General features: G+C 37.1%; 1 protein-coding gene across 1 annotated transcript in view; it reads left to right on the top strand.

The window, feature by feature from the left end:
- Window positions 1-17,798, top strand: part of klhl42 (kelch-like family, member 42) — a 71,623-nt gene that overhangs the window by 19,651 nt on the left and 34,174 nt on the right. Inside the window, exon 2 of the mRNA XM_039769965.1 lies at window positions 15,502-15,695. Within this exon, the coding sequence (XP_039625899.1) occupies window positions 15,502-15,695 (194 nt within the window). The remainder of the gene's footprint in view (window positions 1-15,501; window positions 15,696-17,798) is intronic.

Below are 17,798 nucleotides of genomic sequence, written 5' to 3'. Positions count from 1 at the left end.
TATATATATATATATATATATATATTAGCAGAATACCCGCGCTTTTCAGCAGGGAAGTAGTGTGTTAAAGAAGTTATGAAAAAGAAAAGGAAACATTTTAAAAATAACGTAAGATGATTGTTAATGTAATTGTTTTGTCATTGATATGAGTGTTGTTGTCCTATCTATCTATCTATCTATCTATCTATCTGTCTATCTGTCTATCTGTCTATCTGTCTATCTGTCTGTCTGTCTGTCTGTCTGTCTGTCTGTCTGTCTATCGCAAAATACCCGCGCTTGGCAGCGGAGAAGTAAAAAGAAAAGGAAACATTTTAATAATAACGTAACATGATTGACAATGTAATTGTTTTGTCATTGTCATGAGTGTTGCTGGCATATATATATACACACACAGACACACATACACACGTATATATAAACATATATATATATATACACATCATATACATACAAATATAGACATATATATATATATATATACACACATATATATATACAAATCTACATATATATATCTCTACATAAATATATTAGGGGTGGGATTCGATTAAAAACATTAATCCAATTAATTAGAGGCTGTGTAAGAATTAATCTTGATTAATCGTATGTAATTGCACACGTAAATTTGCCCCAAATCGCAAATGTTTTTTTTTTTTTATTTAAAAGGGTTTTAGTGGGTGACAGAATCAAATAATAGACATGGACATGAATATTGTAAACTCAAGCTGTTAATTTCTGAAAAAAAAATGGTTTTAAACTGCATTTGAATTCAAAACTGAAATAAAAATATCATCCCTGGTTAAAATTGGGCAGACTTAAAAATAAAGTGGTAGTTTAAGTACTTTAAGTACATCTTCAGAATGGTATTGTCTAGGGCTGGGCCATATTATACCTTTCACAATAATACCGGTACAATGTTAGGCAATGATAAGAAAATGAAATATCGCGATAGAATATGGGTTAAATGCGCATGCGCAGTGCCTTTGTTTTCATACGCACATGGTGGAAAAAGCATGGCGGCGACGGAGAATGAGAAGGGCGAAAGCGGATTGTTGAATGAAACAGATGAACCAGAATTAGTTTGTAAAAATGGTGGAACTTCAGTGGTGTGGAACTGGTTTGGTTTTCACCCGTCAGATACCCAACAAATTTTTTGTAGAACATGTAAGCGGGCCGTCATGGCGAAGGGAGGAAACACCACAAACCTATTTCATCATTTGAAGCAGAAGCACTTGTTGGAGTACAACAAAGCTGTTAAAGCACGTGAAGAGGCGTCCGCTTCAACTAGCACGGTGGTGAAACCAAAGAAGCTGACTCAACAAACAATCGGCGTAGCTTTAAATAGCTGCACGCCTTATGACAAAAGTAGCAAACGCTGGGGGGAACTAACTAATGCAATGACGCATTGTTTAGCCAGGGATATGATGCCCATTCAGAGTGTGGAAAGAGAAGGTTTCACAAAGATGCTTAAAAAGTTCGATCCACGCTACAAGCTACCCACCAAGAAATACTTCTCTAAAGTCGCCTTGCCTGCTTTATATGAAGAGGTCCGTACTGAGGTGTCAAATGCATTATCTTCGGTGGAGTTTTTTGCGTCCACCACGGACATGTGGTCAAGCCGAACATCAGACCCCTACATGAGCCTCACAGTACACTACGTTGACAAAGACTGGAAGCTACAAAACAAGTGCCTTGAAACAAGTTTTTTCCCCCCGAGGACCATACTGGGGAAAATATAGCCAAAGGCTTAAAAGAGTTTCTCAGCTCGTGGAATCTTCAGGAGGAAAAACAAGTGTGTGTGACGACCGACAATGGGGCTAACGTTGTGAAAGCTCAACAACTGGACAAGACTTTCATGCTTCGGATATCGCCTGCACATTGCAATAGGAAGTTAATTATAATGTCAGATTCAGCATTTCTTGCATTAGTTTATATGATGGTAATAATAATGTTTTAATTAATCTTTAGTTGTCTTTAAAAATGAACAGGCAGGCTGGATGTGGGCAGATGTGCTGCAAGAGATATATATATATATATATATATGTATGTATGTATGTATGTATGTATGTATGTATGTATGTATGTATGTATGTATGTATGTATGTATGTATGTGTGTGTGTGTGTGTGTGTGTGTGTGTGTGTGTGTGTGTGTGTGTGTTATACATAACTTTAAATGTCACACATTCCGCACCGCGTTAATATTGCCGTCAAGTAATGAACTGTGTTTCCTTTTAACACTAGAATTACCGTCTTTTTGTCTTCTAGCTGCTTGTCTTATTCGGCGCATTAAGTAGCCGGCTATTCCATTCCCCACCGTCGCAGAACGTTCACTAAGTTTTCCCAGCTCATGCCTTGTTTATCTGGGAGTGACTCAACTGCTGGAGTTTTAGAGTGGAAATAATAGATCGTTATTTGGAACACATGCATTTCATGTGTGTTCCGTTTCTACAGTAATCTATGTCAACACATTGTTATAACAAACTTTCATATTTTAATAATGTTACAAAATATAGGCTTAAACTATAGAATATGTGAAGCCTGATTTCCAAAGATCAAACAAACACGTTCACAAAAGGTTCAAAAAATCTATAACAGCTTCCGTTGGGTATCGCTAAGATTTGCTTTTCAGACCCTGGCATGCTTACCGTGACTCAGAGACCCGAGTTCGATTCCCCGCTGAGGAGGAAGTGTTACTTTTTTTTTCTTTTTAACCTTCGCCGCTCTGCCTGCCTGCAAGCGTCTGCTTTCTGTGTGCTGGGGAGTTTTTTTTTTTTTTTCTTAAGTAAATCGTTAAGTTTAAAATGTCGATCGCGGTTATTTCTGTTGATTAATTCATGCTTTCATTCATCATAGCTCATACTGTTATCAAGTGGTCGCTATTTTTGCCTGTTGTATACAATCTATCTAGCGTCTTTATCTCCACTCTCACTGCCTGCTTGCCTGCGTGCAGCGTGCATCGATTGATATATGATTTAATGTATTTCTTTTAGACAATTCCCCGATTTGTAAAATACCTACACATTATATATAAAACGAAACTACTATATAGCTAATACTGTTATGTATCTGTCTACCTATTATATAAGTGCCTTCCCTATTTATCCATTTATCTAGTGCCTTTCACATGTGATTTCACTGCCTGCTTGCCTTTCTGCAACACCTGTCACATAGATTGATGCGCATAGATAGATATCTATCTATCTATCTATCTATCTATCTATCTATCTATCTATCTATCTATCTATCTATCTATCTATCTATCTATCTATCTATCTATCTATCTATCTATCTATCATTATTCAGTGATCTGTATGACAGTCTGTGTCTTACAGAACTTAAAAATAAGAACAGTTATAAGGACACTTGTTCATGTTAATTGCAGTCTCAATTGTTAAAAAATATTTTAAAAGGAGCATCCGACATGAAAATATAACAATCTCATTAACTGACAGTGCATACTAGTTTATAAATTTTATGTCCGTTTGAGGTAAAAAAAGAAAATACATTAAATCATATATCAATCGACACACGCTGCAAGCGGGCAGTGAGAGTGGAGATAAAGACGCTAGATAGATTGCATACAACAGGCAAAAATAGCGACCACTTTATAACAGTATTAGATATAATGAATGAAAGCATGAATTAATCAACAGAAATAACCACGATCGACATTTTAAACTTAACGATTTACTTAAGAAAAAAGAAAACAAAACGCCCCAGCACACAGAAAGCAGACACTTGCTGACAGACAGAGCGGCGAAGGTTAAAAAGAAAAAAAAAAAAAAGTAACACTCCTCCCCAGCGGGGAATCGAACTCGGGCCTGTGAGACACGGTAAGCATGCCGGGGTCTGAAAAGCAAATTTAAGTTCCGCGCCACGGAAAATATTGTACCAGTTTTGAACCTGTTTATTTAATCTTTGGAAATCAGGCTTCAAACATTCTATAGTTTATGCTTACGTTTTGGAACATTTATTATCCATCCATCCATTTTCCAGCCTGCTGAATCCTAACACAGGGTCACGGGGGTCTGCTGGAGCCAATCCCAGCTAACACATTTATTATTAAAATATGAAAAAGTTTCTGTTTTAACAATGCGTTTAAAGATATTACTGTAGAAACGAAACACACATGAAATGCATGTGTTCCAAATAACGATCTAATATTTCTACTCTAAAACTCCAGCAGTTGCGTTTCTCCCAGATAATCAAGGCATGAGCTGGGAAAACTTAATGAACGTTCTGCGACAGTAGGGGATGCCGGCTACTTGCTGCTCGTCTTAATCGGCACATTTACAGGACATAAGACGGTGGCGGAGAAGTGAGAACGTTTTTAAAGTGGGCCGGATCTACGAGTTTTTTACACTCTGGTAATTCTAGTGTTAAATGTATGTCTTTTAGAAAGAAGTGTGAAGGACCCAAGGATCAAACGAGCAGTTGGAGTGGGAAAGAAGATTGTTGCTGCTTTTGGCCACAGCTGGAAGCGCCAGTGAGCTCTGCTGGCTGCCCAAAAAGAACTGGGCCTACCAGAACACAAACTCATAACTGAATGTTGCACTCGTTGGGGTTCAAAGCAGAGAATGATCCAGCGGCTGCTGGAACAAGAAAAGGCTATAACACAGGTTTTAGCTGCTGATAAAACCACAAGGCACCTCATGTTGACATGGCAAGACATTGAGGTGCTTGACTCGGTCAGCACTGCATTGAGTCCACTTCTAGAGTTTACAGATGCTTTTTCTGCTGAAGAGTATGTGACCATTTCTTGTGTTAAGCCTGTTCTTCAGATGTTTAACAATGACATGTTAAAAGTAAAAGAGAGTGACACTCAGCTGACCAAAGACATCAAAACATAAATACTTGACTACATGAACAAAAGCTACAAAGACAGTGTCACAGAGAGGGTTGTTAACATGGCTTCTCTCCTTGATCCACGTTTTCATACAGGATATTTCAGTGAGAGTGAGAGCGAAGCCATCAAAGTTCAAGTCATGAGTGAACTAGAGCATCTTGTGTCACACCAGGGTAGCACAGCCACAGGTTTTTCAGAAACACTTCCTACATCTTGTGGAGACCAAACAAGTCAGGGAGCTGTTAAAAAGCCAAAGAAGAGTCTCGGGAGCTTTTTGAAGGGACCAGTTAGTGGCAAGACAGATGTAACTGCAGCAAGGTTATTATCTGAACTGTGCAGTTATGTGAATAGTCCACCAGCAGACAGTGAGTGTAATCCTCTTTTGTGGTGGAAAGTTCACACAGTAAACTTTCCCCACATCAGCAGATTAGCTAGGAAATACCTCTGCATTCCAGCAACTAGCTCTGCATCTGAAAGGTTGTTCTGCACAGGTGGAAACGTTGTAACTTGTCAAAGATCCTCACTTAAGCCCACATCTGTGAACATGTTATTGTTTCTGACAAAGAATCTTAAAACTTGAAATTTACAGTAGAAAACTTCCATGAGCAGTAGCAATAATTTATCCATGTTTTTTGTTTGTTTGTTTTGTTTTTACTCGAGTTTGTGGAATTTTATTATTTGACTGATTTATTTGGCACACTGCAGTTTTATGTTGCAAAGCAACTCTAAGTTTTGTGGAATTATACATGATTATGCTCAGGATATGTCAGCCCATTTCCACTGGAAATGCCTTTTGGTTAAACTGTCAGCAAGGAATTTGCATTTGCACTGTTAAATTTTTATATAGCTTTAATGTACATAAAAACAGCTGCTTGTTTAAGTGAAAATAAATTGAAGGGTTTTTTTTGCACTAATAAAGTTGTGGAGTTGTAAAGTATTTTGTCTCGCGTCAATCATATCGTCAGTTATATCGTTATCGCAAATGTTCAAATATATATCGTGATAAATATTTTTGGCCATATTGCCCTGCCCTAGTATTGTCTTTAAATAATAATAACCAAAATGTCAACATAAAGTGCAGTTTTTCTTCTTAAAAAAATAAGGCAGAAACATAAAAGGTAATTTTACCAACTTAATCTTTAAACTCTGAGTAACCTTAGCCAAAATTATTTTGTATATTAGGCTAAAACAGTGTGATCATTGAACATTTTGTAATTAGATGTAATTAGAATTACTAATGGTCACGGAAGTCCAATGATCCCCAGTAAGAGCCACAAAGTCCGCTTTCTGTAATGCATCTAATTTTGCTTGCTTTTCAGTGTGCACCAAACCATGCTTTTATCAAGGCTTCACTCAGGTAGTCGTTTGAAATGAAATTTTCCTCCGATCAGTCATAGGAACATGCTTTATTCCGACTCTAACATTTTTGTAGCTATGATGTGTGCATCAGTGTAATCGCTGTACCAGGAAATCATGCATTGACAAAAGTTCTTTTTTTAACGCGTTATGGAGAACATGCATCGAAGCTTCTCAGCTGTGCTTGTGTTAAGAAAAGGAAATATTTTAAAAATAACGTAACATGATTCTGCGTTAACCGCATATTTTTTCATACGTCTCAAACCAAGGAGATGTGAGGGTAAAATGAATCGGGAAGTGCGCGTACATACTCAGTGCATCCCCTCTTGGGAATCGAACCTCGGATGTCGGCGCTAGAGGCGAAGCCTCTACAATTGCGCCACGGCGTGTGGCTTGTCTATTTGAGAGTATGTAGATCGGGATATATATATATATATATATATATATATATATATATATATATATATATATATACATACATACATACTAATAAAAGGCAAAGCACTCACTCACTCACTCACTGACTCATCACTAATTCTCCAACTTCCCGTGTGGGTGGAAGGCTGAAATTTGGCAGGTTCATTCCTTACAGCTTCCTTACAAAAGTTGGGCAGGTTTCATTTCGAAATTCTACGCGTAATGGTCATAACTGGAAGCTGTTTTTCTCCATTTACTGTAATGGAGATGAGCTTGAACACCGTGGCGGCGGAGTTTCGTGTGACATCATCAGGCCTTCCATGTAATCACGCAGTACATAGAAAACCAGGAAGACCTCCAAAAAGCGCTGAAGAAAACATGCATTATATAATTGAGAAGGCAGCGAAACAATAAGAAGCGAGCGAGTTACATATACAACCATATTCATGAGTTCTGCTACTTAGGAAACAAAGCACGATGTAAACCTACACTTTAAATTAAGTTCATAGACAGGCTGCCGCTGGCGTTTGTAATTTAGTGCCCGCCCATAAAAGGCCGTCCGTCAGCGGCAATCCAATAGCAAACTCCCACTAAATATTCACGGGTGAACGACAGTGCTTATGCAGAGGAAGATGAGATGGTCAGGGTGGTGTTTGGCACAAACTCAGCGAAACTGCGAGATAAAGTTTTAAGTGCCAGGACTAAGGTAACATTAAATACAGCCATGGACATAGCACGAAATGGCACCAGCACAGCTGAGAACCTTCGATGCATGTACACCGAGCGGCTCACGTGAACTGACGCAGTGCACAGCCAAAAAGCAACAGTTCTAAAGAGCGCTGAACAAAAACCGAATTACACAATTGAAAAGGCAGCAAAAAATATGAAGCGTCTAATACATACAAGCATATTCATAAATCCAGCTACTGCGGAAACAAAGCACACGGTGCAAAAAGTCAATGTCCCGCTAAAGGAAGACAGTGTAAAAAAAAAAAACAAAACCCGTGCATGCAGTGTGTCAGGTCTCAGATAAAGAAGAAGACGAGCTGTTTATTGATGCAGTAAGAAACGAATCGATGAATGAAACCTGTCATCTTTACAACGATTGACAAACACGGAATGTAACTTGAACACAACACATCCTACAAATACGAACCTGATTGAAAGAAATAATGATAATCAAATCGTTGATGACAGCAACAGTCAGTAACACTCACAAAACAAATACTGTATATTGACCGTCATGTTACGTTATTTTTAAAATGTTCATTTTATATACTGTATTATTGTTATGGCCCAGGTATATGAAGCGCTGGTAACACAATAAACTACAGATCCCATAATGCAGCGCTTCAGCTGCCTTGGCCGAACACTTACCACGTTAATCAAGTCTAGCTTATGATGCTGCAAGTTATTGTGAAGCTAGCTCACACGATGCTGAAGAGAAAAGTTGATTCTGAAAATAGAGCCTTTAAAAACCGATGGGAGGCTGAGTATATGTTTACTGAACCCGTGTGTCTCATTTGTAGAGCTAATGTGGCTGTAATTACAGAATTTAATCTAAGACGGCACTATGAGACAAAACATCAGGGTAACCTGAAAGACCTGAATGCAATGCAGAAGATACAGAAAGCAGAAGAATTAAATAAGAATCTGACACTTCAGCGGACGTTTTTACCCGTGCACAATCACAAAGTGATTTCAAGTGAAGCTGCTTTTATGGGAGACACAAATGCACCAGTGCAACTTGTCCCACTTTCCCTGTTGCCAAGTAATGTTGAACCAAGTCGTCACTAACGGTGTTCCCAAATCGCACTTTGCTGATAAACTGAGCGTACTGAGTTTGCACGGCGCTTTGGTGACTTTGAAGAACAAAAAAAGTCTGTCTACATGCGGCTCGAACCTTGTACAAGTTTGGTAGCACATATCTGTGTGAGAAGCTCTTCTCAGTGATAAAGACTTAACAAAACAGCACACAGGATTCGCCTCACTGATGAGCACCTGCAATCCATCCTGAGAATCTCCACAACACAGAACCTCACACCAAACATAAACGAACTTGTTGCCAAAAAAAGATGACAGGCGTCCAGCTCTAAAATGACATAAGAGCAAAGACAACTGAATGATTTGATTTGTTATTGCTGAAAGGAACACATTTTATTTATATTTCCAGGTTTTGTTATGCAGCATGTTCATATTTGAATTTGTATAATTTTGACAAGATATATTTTTATGGAGAGCAAAATCTTTTGGGATATTTAAAATCTAAGTTTATTTTTATATAAAACTAGCAAAATACCCGCGCTTCGCATGGAGAAGTAGTGTGTTAAAGAAGCAATGAAAAAGAAAAGGAAACATTTTGAAAATAACGTAACATGATTGTCAATGTAATTGTTTTGTCACTGTTGTGAGTGATGAGTGTTGTTGTCATATATATATATATATATATATATATATATATATATATATATTTACACACACACACATAAACATATATATATATACATATCTATACATATACACATATATACATACATATATACATACATATATATCTACATATATACACATACATATGCATACACACATAAACACATACACACATTCAGTACATACATACATATATATACACACAAATACATATATATATATACATACACACACACATATATAAACATATATATATACATATACATACATATCTACATATATACACACACAGCTATTTCAGTATCAGTGCAATATGCTGCTTGTTAAAACGGATGACTCCCGCTTACACGCAAGTCTGCGTGGATATTATGAACTATCGTATTTGTTCAAGTTCTATTTAAATTTTAAATAGAAGGAATTTTTATTTAGTCGACAGAAATATCTTTGGTAGGAATGGTAAAAACAGACAGGAATATTATTCGTGAATAAATCAACTCAAACTTTAAACAACTTATTTTTATGGAGAGCAAAATATTATATATCCTGTCCAAATTATACAAGTTAGAAATAAAGTAAACGTTAAAAGAACAAACATTCAAATTTCTTTACTCTTATGTAATTTTATATAAAAAATAAACTTAGATTTTAAATATCCCAAAAGATTTTGCTCTCCATAAAAATATATCTTGTCAAAATTATACAAATTCAAATATGAACATGCTGCATAACAAAACCTGGAAATATAAATAAAATGTGTTCCTTTCAGCAATAACAAATCAAATCATTCAGTTGTCTTTGCTCTTATGTCATTTTAGAGCTGGACGCCTGTCATCTTTTTTTGGCAACAAGTTCGTTTCTGTTTGGTGTGAGGTTCTGTGTTGTGGAGATTCTCAGGATGGACTGCAGGTGCTCATCAGTGAGGCGAATCCTGTGTGCTGTTTTGTTAAGTCTTTATCACTGAGAAGAGCTTCTCACACAGATATGTGCTACCAAACATGCACAAGGTTCGAGCCGCATGTAGACGGACTTTTTTTGTTCTTCAAAGTCACCAAAGCGCCGTGCAAACTCAGTACGCTCAGTTTATCAGCAAAGTGCGTATTTGGGAACACCGTAGTGACGACTTGGTTTAACATTACTTGGCAACAGGGAAAGTGGGGCAAGGTGCACTTGTGCATTTGTGTCTCAAATAAAAGCAGCTTCACTTGAAATCACTTTGTGATTGTGCACGGGTAAAAACGTCCGCTGAAGTGTCAGATTCTTATTTAATTATGCTGATTTCTGTATCTTCTGCATTGCATTCAGGTTACCCTGATGTTATGTCTCATAGTGCCGTCTTAGATTAAATTCTGTAATTACAGCCACATTAGCTCTACAAATGAGACACACGGGTTCAGTAAACATATACTCAGCCTCCCATCGGTTTTTAAAGGCTCTATTTTCAGAATCAACTTTTCTCTTCAGCATCGCGGTGAGCTAGCTTCGCAATAACTTGCAGCATCATAAGGTAGACTTGATTAACGCGGTAAGTGTTCGGCAAGGCAGCTGAAGCGCTGCATTATGGGATCTGTAGTTTATTGTGTTACCAGCGCTTCATATACCCGGGCTTTAATAACAATAATACAGTATATAAAATGAACATTTTAAAAATAACGTAACATGACGGTCAATATACAGTATTTGTTTTGTGAGTGTTACTGACTGTTGCTGTCATCAAGGATTTGATTATCATTATTTCTTTCAATCAGGTTCGTATTTGTAGGATGTGTTGTGTTCAAGTTACATTCCGTGTTTGTCAATCGTTGTAAAGATGACAGGTTTCGTTCATCGTTCATATATATCTATATATATATATCTATATCTATATATATATATCTATATCTATATATATATATATATATATATATATCTATATATATATATATATATATATATCTATATATATATCTATATATATATCTATATGTATATATATCTATCTATATATGTATACATATATAGATATATATATATCAGGGCTGTGGAGTCGGAGTCGAGGAGTCGGAGACAATTTTGGGTACCCGGAGTCGGCAAAAAGTTAACCGACTCCTACTAAATTTAAATGGGAATTAAAAAAGTAAGTTGAAATGTCCCAGTTCACAAACAGTCATAATGAACTACTTCTCTGCTGTAAGAATAAAGCCCAATGCATGCAGTGCATAATGTTACCACAAAACGAACATGTCAAGTAACCATGAAGCATGCTTTTCATTGACTGTATGCGTTACTATATGGGATGTAATGCACAGGTAAGGTGCGGCACCGCTTTCCATTGTGTTGTGTTCCACTGTTACAAGGAACTGTGAACCTAGCCTAAAGCCCCCATACATTTACAGATGCACTGATGATTTTTCGGCCGTTCAACGAGTCATCATGCGTCAAACGCCTGAAAAATCATCTGGTGTGTTCTCAGCTCCGTCGGCTCCCCTTCGCTATGCGCTAGTGAAGGGGCGAGGAGCCGAGAACACAGATCTCTACCTGTCTCCAGCAGAGGCTCGTTCTGCTGATCAGCTGGCCGGTGAGTGACACAATGCACTAAACTTCCGGCTGGCTGACAGAGGAGACAGCCACTGCAGTAGACAGAGGCATCACATTACTTTGGATGGGGCGGTGGTCGAGATTTTCGGCAAGCTGGATCTGCCCGTCCGTGTGAACACCCGCAATCTGCGGCCGCCAATCAATTGTGTTTGTCTTTAATCTGGCATTATAGTAGAGTGTTGGTTTCCTAGCCAGTAGTTCTGTGGTGAAATGACATGTATGTTGCCTTCCTTTCCTTCAATGGATGTAGAAAATACATTAGCATAGTATATACATACAGAGGAGTCGGAGTCGGGGAGTCGGAGTCGGAAGATTTAGAAACTGAGGAGTCGGAGTCGGAGCATTTATCTACTGACTCCACAGCCCTGATATATATATATATATATATATATATATATATATATATATATATATATATATATATATATATATATATATATATATATATATATTCGCAGTGGAGAAGTAGTCTGTTAAAAGAAGTTATGAAAAAGAAAAGGGAACATTTTAAAAATAACGTAACATGATTGTCAATATACAGTAATTGTTTTGTTAGTGTTATTGAGTGTTGCTGTTATCAAGGATTTGATTATCATTATTTCTTTCAATCAGGTTCGTATTTGTACGATGTGTTGTGTTCAAGTTACATTCCGTGTTTGTCAATCTTTGTAAAGATAAGAGGTTTCATTCATCGATTCGTTTCTTACTGCATCAATAAACAGCTCGTCTTCCTCTTTATCTGAGATGTGACACACTGCATGCACTCTTTGGAACTGTTGCTTTTGTCTGTGCACTGCGTCAGTTCACGTGAGCTGCTTTGTGTTCTTGTATTGAAGGTTCCCAGCTGTGCTGGTGCCATCTCGTGTGTTGTCCACGGCTGTATGTAATGTTAGCGCTTAAAAGTTTCTCTTGCAGTTTCGCTGAGTTTGTGCCAAACACTACCCTGACCATCTCATCTTCCTCTGCATAAGCACAGTCCTTCACCTGTGAATATTTAGCGGCAGTGTTTCTATTGGATTGCCGCTGACGGACGGCCTTATATGGTCAGGCACTAAATTACAAACGCCAGCGGCAGCCTGTCTCTGAACTTAATTTAAAGTGTAGGTTTACATCGTGCTTTGTTTCCGAAGTAGCAGCACTCATGAATATGGTTGTATATGTCAGTCGCTCGCTTCTTATTGTTTCGCTGCTTTCTCAATTATATAACGCATGTTTTCTTTAGCGCTTTTTTGAGGTCTTCCTGGTTTTCTACGCACTGCATTGATAGTCAGTTCACGTGATTACATGGGAGGCGTGATGATGTCACATGAAACTCCGTCCCCCACGGCTTTAGAGCTCAACTCCATTACAGTAAATGGAGAAAAGTAACTTCCAGTTATAACCATTACGCGTAGAATTTCGAAATGAAACCTGCCCAACTTTTGTAAGTAAGCTGTAAGGAATGAGCCTGCCAAATTTCAGCCTTCTACCCACACGGGAACTTGGAGAATTAGTGATGAGTCAGTGAGTGAGTCAGTCAGTCAGTCAGGGCTTTGCCTTTTATTAGTATAGATATATATGTGTGTGTGTGTATATATATATAAATATACAGTACAGGCCAAACGTTTGGACACACCTCCTCATTCAATGTGTTTTCTTTATTTTAATGACCATTTACATTGGTAGATTCTCACTGAAGGCATCAAAACTATGAATAAACACATGTGGAGTTATGTACTTAACAAAAAAAGGTGAAATAACTGAAAACATGTTTTATATTTTAGTTTCTTCAAAATAGCCACCCTTTGCTCTGATTACTGCTTTGCACACTCTTGGCATTCTCTCGATGAGCTTCAACAGGTAGTCACCTGAAATAAAACCATTTATTTCACCTTTTTTTGTTAAGTACACAACTCCACATGTGTTCAGTCATAGTTTTGATGCCTTCAGTGAGAATCTACCAATGTAAATGGTCATGAAAATAAAGAAAACACATTGAATGCAGAGGTGTGTCCAAACTTTTGGACTGTACTGTGTATATATATATATATATATATATATATATATATATATATATATATATATATATATATATATATATATATATATATATATATATATATATATATATATATATATATATATAAAAGTACTGTGTATATACAGTGGTGTGAAAAACTATTTGCCCCTTCCTGATTTCTTATTCTTTTGCATGTTTGTCACACAAAATGTTTCTGATCATCAAACACATTTAACCATTAGTCAAATATAACACAAGTAAACACAAAATGCAGTTTTTAAATGATGGTTTTTTGTTATTTAGGGAGAAAAAAAAAATCCAACATTTTGTGTGAAAAACATGCAAAAGAATAAGAAATCAGGAAGGGGGCAAATAGTTTTTCACACCACTGTTATACTGTGTATATATACTAATATATATATATATATATATATATATATATATATATATATATATATATATATATATATACATATATATATATATATATATATATATATACATATATATATATATATATATATATATATATACACATATATATATACACATATATATATATATATATACACATATATATATATACACACACACATACCAGGGCTCTAGACTAACTTTTTGCACTGGTGCGCCTAAGTTTTTTTCTTAGGTGCACCAACACAAAAGTTAGGTGCACCCAAATTTTCAACCGCATCACATTTGACACCACAGTTTTACACGTTCTCTTTATTTATTTATTTGTTTTGTTTTTTTTAATTGCTGTCCATATAGGCAATATTGACTTGTAAATGATTAACTAACAATCTGGTCAATATAAAGTTCTTTATTTGAAGGCAAGCACAATTCTACAAGAAAGGCAACTTAATGAAAAAGTGTTGGTGCTTAAAGTGCTTTACTGAGCTGAAATTTAAACTTAAACAATCTCAAGATAAATTAACTAAAAAGAAAATCTAAATTAAGTGTTTTAAGGGCTTCAAACTGAACATCTCATGGCTCAATGTCTTATGGACTATCGTCCATTGCAGTCACATGCCCCTCGGATGGCCAACTCCTGTAGTTTGGCCTTCTTGATCTTTGGCCTTGACTAAACCAGCTGGCCACACTCTCTATAGCATCAAAATCTTCCAGACTTGGGCATGAGCATGCTCGACCTCAATGTGTCCAATAAGTATATTCACCGGTCTTCCTCTCCGCAAGTTACGACCGTACACAATGACACATTCCTTTGTGGCGATATCTGTGTCTCCATCGATCAGGAATGCCATGTGAAGGGAAGTTCTTCTTTTGCAATATTGTAGGCAACGTTAAACTTAATTATCATCTCGGCCTCGTCTGACGATCTGTTTGCTGCTGCCTGCTGCTGAAAGGCAGCGGGGAGAGGGGACACTTGAGCAGTGCATTTATCGCGGTATGTAATGTGTTTTATAGATGCATTGTGCTTTTTCAGCGTTTCAATTCTAAATGTATTAGAACCAGTCACAAATGCACTACTGCCGGCCATGGTCTTCCCACACTCTTTACAGTAAATAGAGTGCATTATATTATCGGCTTTACTGTATCTTAGCCAGGGAAACTGGTTAAGCCACTCTTTTCGAAATGTATACACTTTACCCCTTTTAATTTCAGTGGGCTCGGACTCGATCGTATGTGGCTCATTATCTAATAAATAAATAAATATATATATTTATGTATGTATGTATATATATATATATATATATATATATATATATATATTTATATATATATATACATAAATATATGTATCTTCTTTTTTATGTATGTGTTTGTGTGTAATACATATAATACTGCATATATTTAAATGCTTTTTTAGACATGTAAATTTACATGTTTATATAATAAGTATTTATTTTTGTACAGGTCCAATTTCAAGCTTGTGCCAGCAAATGGAAAACTATATGCAGTTGGAGGACATTCTCTGAATAGTGTTGAGTGTTACAGTCCTGAAATGGATAGTTGGAATTTTGTTGCACCGTTACCAGACCCATTAGTTGAATTCTCAGCATGCGAATGTAAAGGAATGATCTATGTCATGGGAGGCTACACCTCAAGAGGTATGTGTTTTCCAGTTTGTTGTTGTGGAAGTCTTGCCTCTGATATAAATAAAGTAGCTGCAATAATTTGTTTCTTTACAAAGACCAGTAATTGTGCACCACTAAAAGTAAAGTTAAACATAAATGAATGGTTTAATGTACAAGGGGAAGTCAAGCTAAAGTTAGAAAATGGATTTATTACAAAATTGTACAAACCTTAACAAAAATGAAATTAATTTTTTCAGTGTAGTCTCCACCTTTCTCAATGCAGTTGCGGCACCTGCCTGGAAGTGCCTGGATTCCAGCAGAATAAAAGGTTTTGTCTTATCCTCACAACCACTTGTGCACCCGAGTAATTGTCGAATACTGCATGCCAAGGGGTACTGCAGTCACTAGTGTCTTCGATTCAATCAAAGCAGCGGGGACTGCTATCTGAAGGAGTCCTTTTGCTGCAAGACAGTGCACTCACACACTGCTAAGAACACAAAGGTTTGTCTGGAGAAACTGAAGTTTGAGGTATTGCCACCTCCTTTTTATTCACAAGATATGTCACCATGTGATTTCCACCTTTTTGGACCGCTAAAAAAACATCTGGATGGTCATCGATTCAAAACAGATGATAACTTGAAGAAGGCAGTGCATGAGTGATTGCAAGGACAAGATAAAACCTTTTATTCTGCTGGAATCCAGGCAATTCCTAGCAGGTGGTGCAAGTGCATTGAGAATGGTGGAAACTACACTGAGAAATTACATTATTAGTTTTGTTAAGGTTTATTCCATTTTGTAAGTTTAACTTGACTCCCCCTAGTAGCTGAGCTTGCCAGGTTGCGCTTGTTTTAATTATTTATGGACAACTTCTTTTTTTTGCATCATCCTTTCCTTTGAACACATCTGACTAAGGTGGTTTATAGAAAAAAAATCCTTTTTGGTGTATTTGTGATATTTATAGAAACAAAACTAGTTTTCTAAAAGAAACTAGAAATAAATTAAAACAATGATATACAGTGGGATGCAAAAGTTTGGGCAACCTTGTTAATAGTCATTATTTTCCTGTCTAAATCGTTGGTTGTTTCGATAAAAAATGTCAGTTAAATATATCATATAGGAGACACACACAGTGATATTTGAGAAGTGAAATGAAGTTTATTGGATTTACAGAAAGTGTGCAATAATTGTTCAAACAAAATCAGGCAGGTGCATAAATTTGGGCACCACAAAAAACAAATGAAATCAATATTTAGTAGATCCTCCTTTTTCAGAAATTACAGCCTCTAAACGCTTCCTGTAGGTTCCTATGAGAGTCTGAATTTTGGTTGAAGGTATTTTGGACCATTCCTCTTTACAAAACATCTCTAGTTCATTCAGGTTTGATGGCTTCCGAGCATGGACAGCTCTCTTTAACTCACACCACAGATTTTCAATTACATTCAGGTCTATGGACTGAGATGGTCAATCCAGAACGTACTTGTTCCTCTGCATGAATCCCTTAGTGCATTTTGAGCAGTGTTTCGGGTCGTTGTCTTGTTGAAAGATCCAGCCCGGCGCAGCTTCAGCTTTGTCACTGATACCTGGACATTGGTCTCCAGGATCTGCTGATACTGAGTGGAATCCATGCGTCCCTCAACTCTGACAAGATTCCCAGTCCCTGCACTGGCCACACAGCCCCACAGCATGATGGAACCACCACCATATTTTACTGTAGGTAGCAGGTGTTTTCTTGGAATGTTAGCGTTTTTTCCTCCATGCATAACACCCCTTGTTATGCCCAAATAACTCAAGTTTAGTTTCATCAGTCCACAGCACCTTATTCCAAAATGAAGCTGGCTTGTCCAAATGTGCTTGAGCATACCTCAAGCAGCTCTGTTTGTGCTGTGGGCGGAGAAAAGACTTTCTCTGCATCACTCTCGCATACAGCATCTCCTTGTGTAAAAGTGCGAATGGTTGAACGATGCACAGTGACTCCATCTGCTGCAAGATGATGTTGTAGGTCTTTGGTGCTGGTCTGTGGGTTGACTGTTACTGTTCTCACCATTTGTCGCTTCTGTCTATCCGAAATCTTTCTTGGTCTGCCACTTCGAGCCTTAACTTGAACTAAGCCTGTGGTCTTCCATTTCCTCAATATGT

Source organism: Polypterus senegalus, chromosome 11 (genome assembly GCF_016835505.1).
Source record: "Polypterus senegalus isolate Bchr_013 chromosome 11, ASM1683550v1, whole genome shotgun sequence".
Lineage (NCBI taxonomy): Eukaryota > Metazoa > Chordata > Cladistia > Polypteriformes > Polypteridae > Polypterus > Polypterus senegalus.
Note: the sequence above shows the minus strand (reverse complement) of the source record. Positions and strands in the feature narration are given on the sequence as shown.